The sequence below is a fragment of the Hyperoodon ampullatus genome, assembly GCF_949752795.1.
Source record: "Hyperoodon ampullatus genome assembly, chromosome: 2".
Classification (NCBI taxonomy): domain Eukaryota; kingdom Metazoa; phylum Chordata; class Mammalia; order Artiodactyla; family Ziphiidae; genus Hyperoodon; species Hyperoodon ampullatus.
This window is the reverse complement of record NC_136915.1, coordinates 127,158,189-127,176,366: the sequence shown is the minus strand read 5'-3', so window position 1 is coordinate 127,176,366 and position 18,178 is coordinate 127,158,189. Positions and strand designations below refer to the sequence as shown.

At 34.8% G+C, this 18,178-nt stretch overlaps 1 protein-coding gene across 1 annotated transcript in view; it reads right to left on the bottom strand.

The window, feature by feature from the left end:
• The window catches only part of CEP170 (centrosomal protein 170), a gene marked incomplete at its 3' end in the record, with an annotated part of 135,680 nt that overhangs the window by 76,582 nt on the left and 40,920 nt on the right, over positions 1 to 18,178 (bottom strand). The window contains exon 3 of the mRNA XM_079698161.1: positions 5,741 to 5,830. Within this exon, the coding sequence (XP_079554287.1) occupies positions 5,741 to 5,830 (90 nt within the window). The remainder of the gene's footprint in view (positions 1 to 5,740; positions 5,831 to 18,178) is intronic.

Below are 18,178 nucleotides of genomic sequence, written 5' to 3'. Positions count from 1 at the left end.
CATCCATAAAGGCAAAGAGAAAAAAAAAAAGACAGGAAGATATTTCACAATTATAAGGTAAATACAAAAAGTAGAGCAGCAGCACTCTAGACTATAATAACAATGATAAAATGATAATAACGTAAGCAAAATATCAGACCGGGAGTCTTCAGATGAAGATAATCCTAGATGAATTTTCCCTAACACAAGAATTGATGAGAGAACAATGTTTCCAAAGTCAAAAAGAAACTAAGATATTTTTCATCCAGTTAGCCTAAATCAATAAGAAGAATCATGCAATATTTTTTAACATGAAACTGATGATTCTGTATTTTAAAAGAAATTGACAGTTTTCTCTCATTTTTTAGTGTTTGTGTTTCAATACTCATTTGATTTAGTACGTAAGTGGACAAATGATCAAGGAGGGTATCTATACAAAGGTAACTAGAAGGAAAGAGATGACGTAGAAATAAAATTATTGAATTGATCTTGTAACCGTTGTACTGTTTTACAATTATGGAAGAAAAAGAAAATGACTTTCCTCTTAAAATTTTAAAATGTCAAAGTCTTAAAAATAATGCATTTTGATAATGCAAGAGCAAGAAAAACTAGAAATAATGGTAAGCTAGAACTAGCTAGAGATGTCCTTGAAATCTGAAATCAATATTTATAAAATAGATATATATCCCAGAGAAGGCATGACAGCTAATGAACAGTTAGTGGCATTCAAAGAACAATACCCATTTTGCATGTTATGTACCTTTCAAAACCAGGAAAATATGGAATAAAAATTTGAGTCTGTCATGCCTCATTTTTTATTAAAATTTCAAGTTGTTCTCTCATCTTTTCTTACTTGTGTAAGCTATTTGTAAAAAGACTTAAGAGGTCCATTGGACACAGATGGTTAATGGTGATGACTATTTTTCCTGGCATACTAGAAGTTAAAAGACCTAGAATTCTCTAGATTTATAAAACATAGAACAATGTTATACTTAATTGCCTGGAATGTGAACATCATATAAATACCCAATATGTTTTTCTTTGATAAGTTGAAACTTTAAAAATTACTTTACTCTTCCCTTTTAAATTTCATTTTTCCCATCTTTTATGTTATTGGATTTGAGATGGCCACGATACCTTACTTGGGAAGGTTCCCTCCATAATGAGGAAATTTAGAAGGGTCCTGAATGTTATACAGTAAAATATATAAGGGGATTGGGTTGTTATGATCATATTCTCAAATTCCTTTGCATAGCTAGCACTTTGTAATATGTCATAGAATACCAGTTTCTAAATCTACCAAAAACAAACAAAAAAATTAGAAGTTGTAATCTTATTCCAGATATAAGGAGACAGCAGAATACTGCTAAAACTCAAGATCACACATTAGTATGATTTATGAGTAATCCTAAATAACAAGTTTCTCACGTGCTTCACAGAAAGACTGAAATGTTAATACAAAGAAAATTCAAAGGCTTCAGGCATTTATAAACTCAAATTTCAGGTTCATTTCCAAAACGAACATTCTTAGAGTGTTTTAAGACTTATATCTTGAGTTTACCAAAATATTCTATGTTAATTACAAAAGAGAAAAGCTGAGGAAAATGATGGAAAAGAGAAGAATAAAATAAAATGTTAATTAACTGATGTTTGGTATGCAGAAGATAAATAATTAGGTACATGGTATAAGAGAGATGCCACAGTTCTAAACCAACTTATTTAAAACTGTCTCAACCTAAAATACCATAATTATCCAAAAGGCCTAAGATGAGCTCTAAGATTCACTCAAAGCTTATTGCTTGACTCTCTTAAATGTTAAGCACCTATTGTTTTTAACATATGTACTAGGTACTTTCAGAGATTAAGAGACACATAATTTTAACCTGCTGGCATTTATGACAGAAATATTCCCTAAGGTCTAAAAAGGCTCAGGATATATGAGCCAGACACGAAGTTTCCGCTCGCAAAATGTAAGTGAAAACACTTGGGAGCAAAAAGTCTCCTGACGGTCGAAAATTATAAAAGGAGAGAAAATTTCAAAGAGCTACAGGAAAAAATCACTTAAATAAATCAATTATGAAGCATTTTAATAAATTAGATATGGAAAGAAAAAGGTTTTGTTTCTTATGTCAACATCATTTGATCACACCTCTACCTGGTAGGTAGGACAGGTGAGGACAACGAGGCACAGGGTGCAAAGCAACAATCAAGCTCTCAGAGTTCAGAAGCAGAATTACTGGGATTCAAATTCAGCTCTCTGAACTACAAACCCCACATTCTCTGCACATCAAGGAAGCTTGGGTGCCCAAGCCAGGCCAAGCCAGCTCCCCAAACTCCCCCAACCAAACCACTAACCTCAGAGAAGTAAACCAAACCAGATAAATATCTATATTTAATTTACATACAAATAAATCATATAATTGACAGTATAAAATCATATAACCACCATGTACTGCATTAATGCTCTGGGAAATGTGAATGGAGTGGCCAGCAGCACAACCACCTCAATCATGCTGCCAGTGAGAAAAGTCTCGTCTTCTTCCTCTAACCACTACTTTCATACCTTCCTCCTTCTATGCCATACTGGTCTGATGCTGCAGGAACGTCAGTGTGAAAGGGGACACAGCGTGGGCTGGAACACAGGGAGGTGAGGTGGAATGGGATGGGAGTGGTAGGACAAAGGTCAATGGTGGCTATCAGAGAGGTGCAGGTACTCCAGTGCATGGAGGGGGCAGGAAGAACTGAAGGCAAACAAGGGCTCTCATAGAAAGAGAAGCTTCGAGGGGCTTGCAGGAAAATAGCCTACTATCACATCAGCTACAGAACCAGTTCCAGCTTCCCTAAGCAGAACAACCTCACTTCTGGTAGTAATAAAAGCAAGTGTGGACCTAGGTAACTTGGGAGAATATTTTAGGGTCGGGTGAAAGGACGTGAGAGTGGAAGTGGTCACAGGTAGTTATTTATAAGTTGAGTTTAGTTGATAAGTGCTTTCCAAATAATTTAACTGTGTATGTATTCACTGAAAAGTATGTAGGCTACAGGATGCTAAACTTGTTTTAACTGCTTTTCTTACCATAACAACAACAATAGTAACTAACACTTACTGAACTAGGTGTTTATAAAACTATTAACTTATTTATAGCTTCACAACAACCTGAGAGGAGTACCATTTTACTATTTCTGTTAAAAAAACTGAGGAACAGAAAAATTAAGTAACTTGTCCAGGGTTACCTCACTAGTAAGAATTCAAGCTGGGGTCATAACCACCTATACTGTGCCCCCTCTGAAATTACTACTTTTAACCTGATGCTCAAATTTCTAGAATTATATGAATGTTAAGAATAAATAGGCTGTGGATAATAATCTACAAGTTTTCCATGAATAAAATGCATGATAGCTGGTAGTTCACAGACTCTGGCTACCAAAGTCCATTCTGGCATATTTCTTAGGCTATCCATTTGGGTAACAGTGCATTTATCCATTTGTGTAATATTTTGAAGTTCTGTACCAGGCACATACTCACATGTATTGTCACATTTAATCTCATAACAATACTACAGAGCAGAGATTATCATTTCACTATTTTAAAGCTGAAGACAGGTAACTAAATTTTGCATTGAGGCTTCACATTCATAACCTTCAACTCATTACATTTTCGTACAACTTTGGGAACTAATATGAATATATATGAGGAAACCGAATTTCAGAGAGTTTATGTAATTTGTCCAGGGTTATAATGCTGGTAAATTACAGACTGAGATTCAAATCTAGGTCCTGATTTCAAGTTCAAAATGAAGATGTCACTCTCTGTGAGTTATTGTATTTCAGACAATTACTGAGTACAATCAAATTATAAGAAAGGTCAGCCTAGATAAACTTAGAAGTTAATATTTCACCTGATATTTTTTAAAACCAACATCAATAATTTTTATATTTGATCACAATGTTTTAATAGACTAAAACACTGTGATGTAATTCTCACTTATTATTTTCCAAGATAAAATGTAAAGACACCTAAGAATAGCAATGTGGTCAAGACGAAACATTCTAGGCTTCAAAACAGAATATAACATTGTTAAAATATTCCACATATAAAAGTGGATTAAAATTTTTCTCTATAAAGTCTTTCATATAGAAAATTCATTCAATTCCATTCAAAAAGATTTACTGGGTTCATGCACTGTGCAGAACCTTGTGCTAGGCACTGTGGTGTACTTACCAGAAGCAAAAGGCACATGAACTGTTCAGAAGCACATAATTTAGCACAGTGAGAGATATGCACAAGCAGATTTAATACAAGGCTCATAAAGCACCCAAAACAGAGATTAAAACAGAAGTTTGTAGGTGCGGAGAAGGAAGAGAGTAACTCCTTAAATAGCACCTTGGAATCGAAATGCTTCCTGACAAGGCCCATGGTAAAACAGTTTCTACCTCATCTGCCTATCTCCTTCTACTTTAATCCATTCAACATGTAAATAAGTCAATATTCTTAAATACCTTTTCTCTGCTCCCTTCAAGAAGATGTAGAATTTGGATTTTACTTTAAAAGTAAGTACAACTTTTACACATGACAAGGCAGATGGAAGAACTACTGAGCTGCAGAAAATCTAACAAGTTATTTGGAGAAGGAGACAGTATAGTAGGAAAACTACTGTTTTGGAGGTATGGCAAGGAAAATGTGATGGAGCATGAATCTGGAAAAGTGGGTGATGCCAAATGTGAGGTATTTCAATTCAAACATGAGGAATTAAGACTTAGTTTTATGTGTCATGAGAAACAAATAAAGGTGTGAATAAAACATAAAAACATGCCTACAAAAAAAGTATCTCAGTGAATAAACATAAAAGTCCTTCAGTAGCAGGCCAATTCAGGACAAGAAAAAAAAAGTTTTACCATATTTGCCAAATTTCTGCAGATGTTTTTCCATATAATGTTTAATGTATATTTTGAAAAGAAGCAGCAGTTAGAAGAAGTTTGGATACATTTAATTTCTGTTAAAGTCATTTCAAGAAATTCAACGGCACAGATCTGAACAAAATTATATTTGCTTATGTTAGCAGAGCCATGAGAAAATTGAGAAAAAATAAGATAAATTATTCAATACTTTAGCATTCTCTTATTCTGCAGCTACTTACATTCTGCCAATGTAGAAAAATCAAATGAAGAATTAGGAAAAAATTCACTGCAATAACACAAAAATCTTCAATGTAGGAAACCAAAGAAGCAAAAATAAACACTAGTATTTAGATCATATACCACATTTGTTAAGGTAAATGGATGTGTTTCACTCCTTTTTACTCTAGTATAGAAGATCCTCCAACCATCTGGTACCAAACCACGTTTGCATCTTTTTTTTCTAAAGTTAACCCACACGTCTTTGCCTCCCAAGAGTGCTTTTTTGCATTCTTACTGTCATGACTTTCCACTGCTTTATCACATTATAAATTCAAGCCATTCAGTAAGGGCAAGCTCTCATCTTAACCTCCTTAAAGAAGTCTTTTTTTAACCACTGGATAATAACAACCAACAACCATCTGAATTCCTGTTAAGTATTTACTACCAACATCATTTCTTGGGAACATGGGCTACATTCATATTCTGCTGTATGGTCCTCAAAGTGCTATGTACCTAGTAAGCACTTAAAAGTAAGTGCAAACTAAAGAAAAGGAAATATAACACAAACAGGATTTTGTGTTATATATGTTTTCTTACAGTATTAGACAAAAATTCAAATAAGACAAAAAGCAAACTCTTAACTTACCCCATTTAGGCTGCCCAAATCTTTCACCAAATGTTCATCAGTAGAGGCATCATAATTGATTACAGCATGTTGCTTATCCACACTACGAGACTGAAAGAAAATTCTTTAAGTTAATAAACACAAGAAAATGCTAGAACAAATAACAAAAATAAAGACTTTTGTCTAAATACTTTATATTAATAAGATAGCAGATAAATATAGGGAAATACCAAAGTAAAAGTAGATTCAATAAGATTTAAACTGTTACTATTCAACAGAAATTTGGCATCACTTCCCAAAGAGGAAAGCAGCCAAAATTTTAAGACATTCTTTTCTACCAAAGTCACACGTTCTACTTTTGAGAGAATTTAATTCAGTTGACTTTGTTGAATGTATCGAACGACAATAATTTTTTTTATAATCTGAAATTCTTATATGGAAATATGTGAATTATAATTTTATGTTTTATATACCTCACTGTAAGAAAAATTACCATATAGGATTTACATCTTTCAATACCAAAGATTAAGGGACACAATGTAATATGTTCCTGAATAAAATTATCCTCGCTTAAAACATGGGTTCTAAAACTCATGGGAGAGGTCTAAGAGAGAAAGAGAAAGTCAAAAAAAGGAATTAGAATGGCAAACTGATTTTTGAAAATTGCTTTTAACTCTCTTAAAGTACACACACACTCTCTTTCTCCAGAGCTTAGTGAGTTATCTGCAGATGAAAGTAGCTCAGAGATGAACTACAAGCCTTTGGAAATTTGTATCCAAAGGAAATATCACTACAGTCACAGGAAGAAATAGTCTGAGAACCACTGAACATGAACTCAACAACCATTTACTACTGGGTTACCATGTGAACCTTGGTATACTAAAAGCAAAGGAAGCATCCAAAATGGGGAGGAGATATAATTTTCAGTTTCCAGTCCAGCATGTAAGGAGCTTGGAAGTCATCGTTCCTATCCTCATAACAAGAAAAAAGTTAAACTAAAAATCAAAAACTTGTCTTAGTTTCATCAGAAAATTGAGGTCATAAGGTCAACTGCCACTCTGACATCTGAAGAGACAGGCGAATACAGAGAATCATAGCTCACTGCGAGCAGTTGAAACGACTGCTGCAACCACCAACTGGTAGGAAAGCTTAAAGGTTAAATGATTAATTGTTGGAAACTTGAATGTCAACTAGCTTGAAAGCAAGAACTCCTGGGGGCACAGCCTTGGCGGGAACATCATTTTTTCATGAGTTTTACCTCCAGAAGCCCCACAAGGACCTCAGGGTGAGGACTGGAGAAAAATCTTCTCATGCTTCTGGCATGGTAAGGGGGAAAGTAGTCATTTTGAAATACACCCATTCTGTTCTCCTCAGTAAGAGCCTGTCCTCAAGGAAAACTAGTTTTCCAGAGCTCACCCAAATCAACCAGTGTGGGTTTTACCAGAGCCTAACTGACATGGGAGAATGGAAATACCCAACTCCAGCCTCATCTAGCCTTCCTGTCTCACCTAAGGAGGTGAACAAAAAAAAAGCTGAGATGTACTTGTGAAGGTCAAAGACTGAGAACTAATAGTACTTCAGCATGCTTCCCCTCCTCCCAAACCTTACCATCATATCAACAGGGATTTACAAATAACTATGATTATTACCATTACAGTGGGAGTTTCAATACAATAGAAAAAACTGTAAAGTACTATATAAGAAGGAGCCTCTAGGAAACCTCAAAGACAACAGGGGAGAAAAAACCAAGGACAGTATAGGAAATATTAACCTCTGACACTTGTAGCTATAACAAACAGTAAAGACAGCCTTACTCCTAGCCACATTGAAAAATAGGAAAGGTCAGCAACTAATAAAATCATAATAAAGATATAAATCCTAGTTGAAATGATCCTTTCCAAATAAATATTATGAAAATTAAAAAGTCCCTTACCCAATTAGCTTAAATTCTATATTGAAAAAGTTTTGGTCTTTCCTTTCAGCACACAAAACTCTATATTAAAATAACTGACATGAGGAAGAAACAATATGTGACCTAAAGCAATCTTCCAACAAAATCTAAAGATTTATCATACATACACTTTTATTCTTCTTAAAGGTTGATCTGGGGAGGGGGGTTGTTTTGTTTTTTCTGCAATCTCAATTTCTCTAGCACAAACTGCAAATCTCAGAATTAAGAGTAACTTCATGAATAGTACTATTTACCCCCACTTCTCTACAGCTTGCCTGAAAAACCATCTATTATAGCAAATTAGACTCCTGCAAAACACCTGCATTAAATCTAAAAGTTACTTAAACTTTGTCTCGGTTTTATTGTCATGTTTAAACTGTCACTCTGTTTAAATTAATGAAGTACTAAATTCAGTTATTAGGGTGATAAGAAGCAAATGAAGCACGAAAAATATGAAGCACTACAAAAATAATTTGTCCTAACTGTGGATTTATCAAGTTGAATTAGTCTAAGGAAGAAAAAAAATCTCTACATGTTGTAAGGCAAGTGAGAGTTCAAGTATATGCAACCTCTAAATAAATAGTGACTAGACTACCATAAATAATCTCTCTGTGAGGAAGAGAATACAGAGAAAGGGCAGAAGTTCTTAGAAGAGAGCGTGATGGAATTCAAGGGGAAAAAATCTAAACGAGACTTGAGGAAAAGAAATCAGAAAGGAAAGTGAAAATTACTGTTAGATATGGGGGAAAAAAAAAATCAAATGGCTGCTCATAGAGTCAGGGAATGGCAGCTTTTGAGGGAAGTCTACATGGCTCAGAGATATGGAGAAAAAACAGTTTGAGGAGGAAATAATTTGAAGCGGCCAATTCCCTAAGTTTACAACTTGCTAGAAACCTGGAATATTCTGAATCTGACATGCACCCTGCCCTCAAATCGTTTATGGGGGTAGATAATACAAGAACACCTACTACTAAACGTAGAGCATACTTAAGAAAATGAGAGTCCACTGAGATGCCACTACAGCTTCGGAGATTGGGGAGTGAAGGAGTGGGCACATTATATGGAACCAGAAAAAGTATCTTTTTTCTTTGTTTAATAAAGACCTTAATAACTTTTTGAGAAGACTAGTCTTATGAACTCAAGGCAAGGGATATCATCGGTTTAGAAATCACAGGACAAGTCATTGCATTTGTGTAACTCTTCAAAAAATAACAGCCAATGAAAGCAAATAAAAGTCTGTTCTTATTTATCAAATGTATTCAAGGTATCAATGTGTTTCTGTACCCATCACAGAAACTAAGCAGGAAACCAAGATTATAGAAGGTAATATGTCAAGTAAGTGGTCAAGAAAAACTGAGGGAATAAAAAAGATTTGTTATTTACATCTAACCACACAAGCATTAAACCATTTTCATTTCCAGATAAATTCACACTTCCTCTAGATTAAACTGAGCCAGGAGAAGGTGCACTGCAACTTAATTTTCACAACCCATTTGAGCTTTTCAATAAAAATTTAATAATCTCTCAGAAACATATAATTTAAACCCTGACAAAGACAGCTAACTTCATCAAATTTCTAATACTAATGGAAAAACCTTAGCTGGTCCAGGTTTAAATCACAAAGATAGTCAATTTTGACCAGATCTCTTATTTGTTCCACCTTATGCCTTTGGTAAGAATGCAAGACTCTCTAGTCACTATCCCCTTATAGTCATTTCCCCCACAAGAGCCTATGCCTCTTCCCTCATAAGTTTTACTTTCTACAAAGACCCTCTTCCCAAGGCTTTTACACTGCACTCTTGAGAATCCTCCTTACTTGAAACTCCTCTTCATTCTCAAGCTCTTAGGGTTATCTCCTACTTCCTTCCTTTAAAATCTGGCTTTCCCCCTGAGAACACTATTTCCACGGCATTCCTTTAAAGTGGAGGATATCCTCCTAAATCCAATATTCTGTTGAGTTCAGAGATGCAGTCTGAACTGCAGTCCAGTCTACTATTGTGGCTTCTAGACCATTACTTTCCCCCTCCAATGAAAAAAACTTTTTACTTTTCTGAAGTTCTTGTTATCCACCTATATATAAGTATAAATAAATATATATACACACTATATATTTACACACACACACACACTCACCTCCCAGGTTGCTGCAATCATTTGCGGTCATTCTAACTTTTTGACTTAAATTTTGGGGTAATGGTAAATTCAAATTCCTACTTCTTCATGGTTGATTTTAAATGTCTCTGTAGATAACCCATATAAAAATCTAGCCTTCTCTACTCCCACAACCAAAATCCTTACTATATCTTGTCATACCACTCCCACTGCTAAACTTTATCATGCAAAATTGATTCCACCTATGGAATCTAAGCCATAGTATTTTTCTCTGTGACTACATTCTCCTATTCTTACAGTTTTCTCAATTATTTACAATAATTTACTAGTATATTACCTAAGTCCTTTGACAACAGCAAGATATCTAATATTCTGACCCCTTCCTTTTCACCCAAGCAACCACATCCTATAACTCTGACTTTACTTCCTTCTCTATATAACCTAGATTTCCCCCTGGCTTCAACTATTCCCTTTATGCTCCTAATCCCCAAATCTCTACCTTCTTCATGGACTACCCTGCTCAGCTTCATATATTTATTTCCAGTTTTCTGTAATCTGAGTATCCCTCAGGAACCTCAAACTCACTATTTTATTCCCCAAAAGTACACCTCCTGAACCGCTACTTCATCTATTTCCATGCCCGAAAGGCTAGGTCTTACATTCTTTTTCTCTCCCTCGTTCATTATATATAACTAGAAAGCACAGCCTTCTATTTTCAATCTCTCTCCTGCTCTGTCTTCTTTTCTTCATTTTAAATGATACTCTCTTCCTTAGAAATTAACTGTCTCTTCCTAGATTATTATAATCATCTAACTGCTTCTACCAATTCCAATCTCTAATCCTGAGCAGTAATATAGAGTACTAGTTTAAAGCACAGGTGTTGGAGTCAAAAAGAACTGGTCCAGCCACTTGCCAGTTGTGGGACCTTGGTAAAATTACTAATCTTTGTATAATCATTCTACAAAAAGGTATACCTAGCTCACAGATTTTTTTTGTTAGGATTAAATGCATGAGAAGCATCTGAAAAGGCAATATCGCTCTACTTAAACACTCCTCAATCCTCTTACTGGCTAAGGTAAGATACACCAAGTCTTTAATATAGTACACAAGGCCTGCCAAGATCTGGCCTCTTCTAATGCCCAAGTCTTAATCTCTCAAAATGTTTGCCTTCATATCTTATATACAAAGTATAAGGAACTATTTTAATTTACCTAAATAGACACTGAATGCCATGCTATCTTCAATACCACGCACTCAACCACACTCTAACCTTCCAGAAACCATTTATTCATCTTCTAAGATAATTCAGCTAAAGCCATCTCCTCCAGAAGTCTTTCCAGATTTCACATTCCCACATTTCCTTGCAGGCACAACTGACCAATCTCTTTTTTCTGTACCCCATACCAACTCTCATCACTGCCCTGTATCATACTATTTATACCCACTTATTTACATACACATATCCTTCTACTAGACTCTAAGCCTTAAAGGACAGAGAGACCCTATCTGTATACACGTTGGATATGAAATGGCTATTATTTCTTTCCCACTAAAAATATGAGCGAAAAAGACACAAATACATGGATACATATGTTAAGAAAAAATTAAAAAGAGAAAGATTGCCACTGTATGTCTCATCATTTAAAAATTTTAAAAGAGGGGCTTCCCTGGTGGCGCAATGGTTAAGAATCTGCCTGCCAATGCAGGGGACACAGGTTCGAGCCCTGGTCCAGGAAGATCCCACATGCCGCAGAGCAACTAAGCCTGTGTGCCACAACTACAGAGTCTGAGCTCTAGAGCCCATGAGCCACAACTACTGAGCCCACAAACCGCAACTACTGAAGCCCACACGCCTAGAGCCAGTGCCGTGCAACAAGAGAAGCCACTGCAATGAGGAGCCCGCACAATGCAACAAAGAGTAGCCCCCGCTCGCCACAACTAGAGAACACCCGCGCGCAGCAACGAAGACCCAACATGGCCAAAAGTAAAAAAATAATTAAAAAAAAATTTTTTTGAAGATAGTGTAGCTGAAAGATTCTTTAAAAGTCCAGTTGCATTTTTACAGTCATAGTAATAAGCAGTGATTTATCCTTTGCTATGTGCTCCAAAGGATAGATGAAAATTACTAACCTATAATCTTCAAAACACATTCTGTTGTTAATACATCATACAAAAATTAAAATATTAAAACAGTGAGTCAAATATAATTTTATTATATTTTCTATTATGCATTAGGAAAGCTATTTAATTAGTATGATGATGATTCTCCAAATAGAGCAAAATTCATGCATTTGGTACAATTTAAAAAATTTATGAAGATAAATTAGAATTTAGATATGAACTTTTTTCAAAATGCAAATCAACTTGTATACAGAGGAATCCAATATATTGTAATAAAACACAGTGACTAATCTGAATCTTAATTTATCTTAATTTTATCTTATTTATTTATCTTATTATCTTATTTATCTTAATTTTATCATCTGTAAAATGGAGATAATTATATCTTTAAGAAATTCTTGAGGAACAATTGAACCAACATAAATGAACACTGAGAACAAGAGAAAGTATTATTCAACTGCATGGTACTTTTAATAGTAGTAATATTGTGTATCACTCAAAACAAAGACAGTATAAACTTTACCTAATAATTATACTTTACACCTTTCATTCATGGCTCTCTAAGATTTATTTTACATAATATGTCTTATGGAGCATAGCACTGTATAATCATCTTTCTATAGCAAGACAAACAAGCACAGCAAGTTCATTAATTTGCTATGGCCTTCCAAGGTAAGTGGCAGAAACAAAACTCGAATTCCAGAATCCCTTGTTTAATCACCAACTCTTTAATATCCAAGCACATTTTCTTCTCAATGACCACATTCTTTAGACTACCGTTTTGGAATGAAATGAAGTAACAACAAAAAATTCAAAACATTTTTTTTGTCATAATTAACAAAAAAATGTAATTGTAATCAAACAGAGTGTATGACCTCATGGATCATTTGTTTCCATTTTGCAATGGGTTTTAAGCTACATTATCATCAAAGTATTGTTTACAATGCCAGTAAATCTATTTGTAGTTGAAACCTTTACAGATAAGAAACTACTAAAAATTATTCAGAGGCAGAGATTCTAAAACCTAACAACTAACCAGTTGTTTCCTGTATGTTAAAAATAAAGGGTTTTAAACCATAAATACTAAATTAGGTTAACAAAATTTAAAGGATCTTTTATTTACTCATTAAAAAAGCAAATAGTAATTATTTGTATTTCTAACAATTTTACTTATCACAACAACTGATCTAACCAATGTAGAACCATTTCATCTACAAAACACCTTAAAATGAAAACATAACTTCATCAACTCTACAGCTCTAAGTTTTCAAAACAAATATATTTCACTAATATTTATATACTTGTAAGTCTCCACTTCTCCATACAAGAGCTTAGTTCACTTTTCAGAAATAATATAAAAAGAATAGTAAATTTTAAATAATCCATTTATTTTACTAATATGCTATGAAAGACTAAACCATTTATTTATTTATTTATTTATTTATTTATTTATTTTATTTTACTTTTTACGGCTTAGCCTTTCTTTTTTTTTTAACATCTCTATTGCAGTATAATTGCTTTACAATGGTGTGTTAGCTTCTGCTTTATAACAAAGTGAATCAGTTATACATATACATATATCCCCATATCTTTTCCCTCTTGTGTCTCCCACACTCCCTATCTCACCCCTCTAGGTGGTCACAAAGCACCGAGCTGATCTCCCTGTGTTATGCAGCTGCTTCCCACTAGCTATCTATTTTACATTTGGTAGTGTATATATGTCCACACAATTCTCTCACTTTGTCCCAGCTTACCCTTGCCCCTCCCCGTATCCTCAAGTCCATTCTCTAGTAGGTTTGCGTCTTTCTGCCTGTCTTACCCCTAGGTTCTTTGTGACCATTTTTTATTTTAGATTCCATATATATCTGTTAGCATACGGTATTTATTTTTCTCTTTGTGACTTACTTCACTCTGTATGACATACTCTAGGTCCATCCACCTCACTAAAAATAACTCAATTTCGTTTCTTTTTATGGCTGAGTAATATTCATTGTATATATGTGCCACATCTTCTTTATCCGTTCATCTCTTGATGGCCACTTAGGTTGCTTCCATGTCCTGGCTATTGTAAATAGAGCTGCAATGCACATTGTGGTACATGACTCTTTTTGAATTATGGTTTTCTCAGTGTATATACCCAGTAGTGGGATTGCTGAAACGTATGGAAGTTCTATATTTAGTTTTTTAAGGAATCTCCATACTGTTCTCCATAGGGGCTGTATCAATTTACATTCCCACCAACAGTGCAAGAGGGTTCCCTTTTCTCCACACCGTCTCCAGCATTTACTGTTTGTAGATATTTTGAAGATGGCCATTCTGACCAGTGTGAGGTGATATCTCATTGTATTTTGATTTGAATTTCTCTAATGATTAATGATGTTGAGCATTCTTTCATGTGCTTGTTGGCAATATGTATATCTTCTTTGGAGAAATGTCTATTTAGGTCTTCTGCCCATTTTTGAATTGAGCTGTTTTTTTGGTATTGAGCTGCATGAGCTGCTTGTAAATTTTGGAGATTAATCCTTTGTCAGTTGCTTCATTTGCAAATATTTTCTCCCATTCTGAGGGTTGTCTTTTCGTCTTGTTTATGGTTTCCTTTGCTGTGCAAAATCTTCTAAGTTTCATTAGGTCCCATTTGTTTATTTTTGTTTTTATTTCCATTTCTCTAGGAGGTGGGTCAAAAAGGATCTTGCTGTGATTTATGTCATAGTGTTCTGCCTATGTTTTCCTCTAAGAGTTTGATAGTTTCTGGCCTTACATTTAGGTCTTTAATCCATTTTGAGTTTATTTTTGTGTATGGTGTTAGGGAGTGTTCTAATTTCATTCTTTTACATGTAGCTGTCCAGTTTTTCCAGCACCACTTATTGAAGAGGCTGTCTTTTCTCCACTGTACATTCTTGCCTCCTTTATCAAAGATAAGGTGACCATATGTGCATGGCTTTATCTCTGGGCTTTTTATCCTGTTCCATTGATCTATATTTCTGTTTCTGTGCAATACCATACTATCTTGATTACTGTAGCTTTGTAGAGGAGCCTGAAGTCAGGGAGCCTGATTCCTCTGGCTCCGTTTTTTGTTCTCAAGATTGCTTTGGCTATTCGGGGCCTTTTGTGTTTCCAAACAAATTGTGAAATTTTTTGTGCTGGTTCTGTGAAAAATGCCATTGGTAGTTTGATATGGATTGCATTGAATCTGTTGATTGCTTTGGGTAGTAGAGTCATTTTCACAATGTTGATTCTTCCAATCCAAGAACATGGTATATCTCTCCATCTATTTGTATCATCTTTAATTTCTTTCATCAGTGTCATAATTTTCTGCATACAGGTCTTTTGTCTCCTTAGGTAGGTTTATTCCTAGATATTTTATTCTTTTTGTTGCAGTGGTAAATGGGACTGTTTTCTTAATTTCACATTCAGATTTTTCATCATTAGTGTATAGGAATGCCAGAGATTTCTGTGCATTAATTTTGTAACCTGCAACTTTACTAAATTCATTGATTAGCTCTAGTAGTTTTCTGATAGCATCTTTAGGATTCTCTATGTATAGTATCATGTCATCTGCAAACAGTGATAGCTTTACTTCTTCTTTTCCGATTTAGATTCCCTTTATTTCTTTTTCTTCTCTGATTGCTGTGGCTAAAACTTCCAAAACTATGTTGAATAATAGTGGTGAGAGTGGGCAAGCTTTTCTTGTTCCTGATCTTAATGGAAAAGGTTTCAGTTTTTCACCATTGAGGACGATGTTGGCTGTGGGTTTGTCATATATGGCCTTTATTATGTTGAGGTAAGTTCCCTCTATGCCTGCTTTCTGGAGGGTTATCATAAATGGGTGTTGAATTCTGTAAAAAGATTTTTCTGCATCTATTGAGATGATCATATAGTTTTTCTCCTTCAAATTGTTAATATGATGTAACACATTGATTTGTGTATATTGAATAATCCTGGCATTTCTGGGATAAACCCCACTTGGTCATGGGGTATGATCCTTTTAATGTGCTGTTGGATTCTGTTTGCTAGTATTTTGTTAAGGATTTTTGCATGTATGTTCATCAGTGATATTGGCCTGTAGTTTTCTTTCTTTGTGACATCCTTGCCTGGTTTTGGTATCAAGGTGATGGTGGCCTCGCAGAATTAGTTTGGGAGTTTTCCTCCCTCTGCTATATTTTGGAAGAGTTTGAGAAGGATAGGTGTTAGCTCTTCTCTAAATGTTTGATAGAATTCGCCTCTGAAGCCATCTGGTCCTGAGCTTCTGTTTCTTGGAAGATTTTTAAACACAGTTTCAATTTCAGAGCTTGTGATTGATCTGCTCATATTTTCTATTTTATCCAGGTTGAGTCTTGGAAGGTTGTGCATTTCTAAGAATTTGTCCATTTCTTCCATGTTGTCCATTTTATTCGCATACAGTTGCTTGTAGTACTCTCTCTCAATCCTTTGTATTTCTGCAGTGTCAGTCATTACTTCTCCTTTTTCATTTCTAATTCTATTGATGTGAATCTTCTCCCTCTTTTTCTTGATGAGTCTGCCTAACGGTTTGTCAGTTTTGTTTATCTTCTCAAAGAACCAGCTTTTAGTTTTATTGATCTTTGCTATTGTTTCCTTCATTTCTTTTTCATTTATTTCTGATCTGATCTTTATGATTTCTTTCCTTCTGCTAACTTTGGGGTTTTTGTGTTGTTCTTTCTCTAATTGCTTTAGGTGTAAGGTTAGGTTGTTTATTTGAGATGTTTCTTGTTTTTTATGGTAGGATAGTAATGCTATAAACTTCCCTCTTAGAACTGCTTTTGCTGCATCCCATAGGTTTTGGGTGGTCATGTTTTCATTGTCATTTGTTTCTAGGTATTTTTTGATTTCCTCTTTGATTTCTTCAGTGATCTCTTGGCTATTTAGTAGTGTGTTGTTTAGCCTCCATGTGTTTGTATTTTTTACAGATTTTTTCCTGTAATTGATATCTAGTCTCATAGCGTTGTGGTCAGAACAGATACTTAATATGATTTCAATTCTCTTAAATTTACCAAGGCTTGATTTGTGACCCAAGGTATGATCTATCCTAGAAAATGTTCCATGAGCACTTGAGAAGAAAGTGTATTCTGTTGTTTTTGGATGGAATGTCCTATAAATATCAATTAAGTCCATCTTGTTTAATGTATCATTTAAAGCTTGTGTTTCCTTATTTATTTTCATTTTGGATGATCTGTCCATTGGTGAATGTGGGGTGTTACAGTTCCTTACTATGGTTGTGTTACTGTCAGTTTCCCCTTTTATGGCTGTTAGTATTTGCCTTATGTATTGAGGTGCTCCTATGTTGGGTGCATAAATATTTACAATTGTTATATCTTCTTCTTCGATTGATCCCTTGATCTTTAGGTAGTGTCCTTCTTTGTCTCTTATAATAGTCTTTGTTTTAAAGTCTATTTTGTCTGATATGAGAATTGCTACTCCAGCTTTCTTTTGATTTCCATTTGCATGGAATATCTTTTTCCATCCCCTCACTTTCAGTCTGTATGTGTCTCTAGGTCTGAAGTGGGTCTCTTGCAGACAGCATATATTCAGGTGTTGTTTTTGTATCCATTCAGCCAGTCTATGTCTTTTGGTTGGAGCATTTAATCCATTTACATTTAAGGTAATTATTGATATGTATGTTGCTATTAAAATTTTCTTAATTCTTTTGGGTTTGGTATTGTATGTCTTTTCCTTCTCTTTGTTTCCTGTGTAGAGAAGTTCCTTTAGGATTTGTTGTAAAGTTGTTTTGGTGCTTCTGAATTCTCTTAGCTTTTGCTTGTCTGTAAAGGTTTTAATTTCACCATCAAATCTGAATGAGATCCTTGCTAGGTGGAGTAATCTTGGTTGTAGGTTTTTCCCCTTCATCACTTTAAATATGTCCTGCCAGTCCCGTCTGGCTTGCAGAGTTTCTGCTGAAACATCAGCTGTTAACCTTATGGGGATTCCCTTGTATGTTATTTGTTGTTTTTCCCTTGCTGCTTTTAACATTTTTTCTTCGTATTTAATTTTTGATGGTTTGATTAATGTCTTGGCGTGTTTCTCCTTGGATTTATCCTGTATAGGACTGTCTGTGCTTTCTGGACTCGATCGACTCTTTCCTTTCCTGTATTAGGGAAGTTTTCAACTATAATCTCTTCAAATATTTTCTCAGTCCCTTTCTTTTTCTCTTCTTCTTCTGGGACCCCTATAATTCGAATGTTGGTGCGTTTAATGTTGTCCCAGAGGTCTCTGAGACTCTCCTCAGTTCTTTTCATTCCTTTTTCTTTATTCTGCTCTGC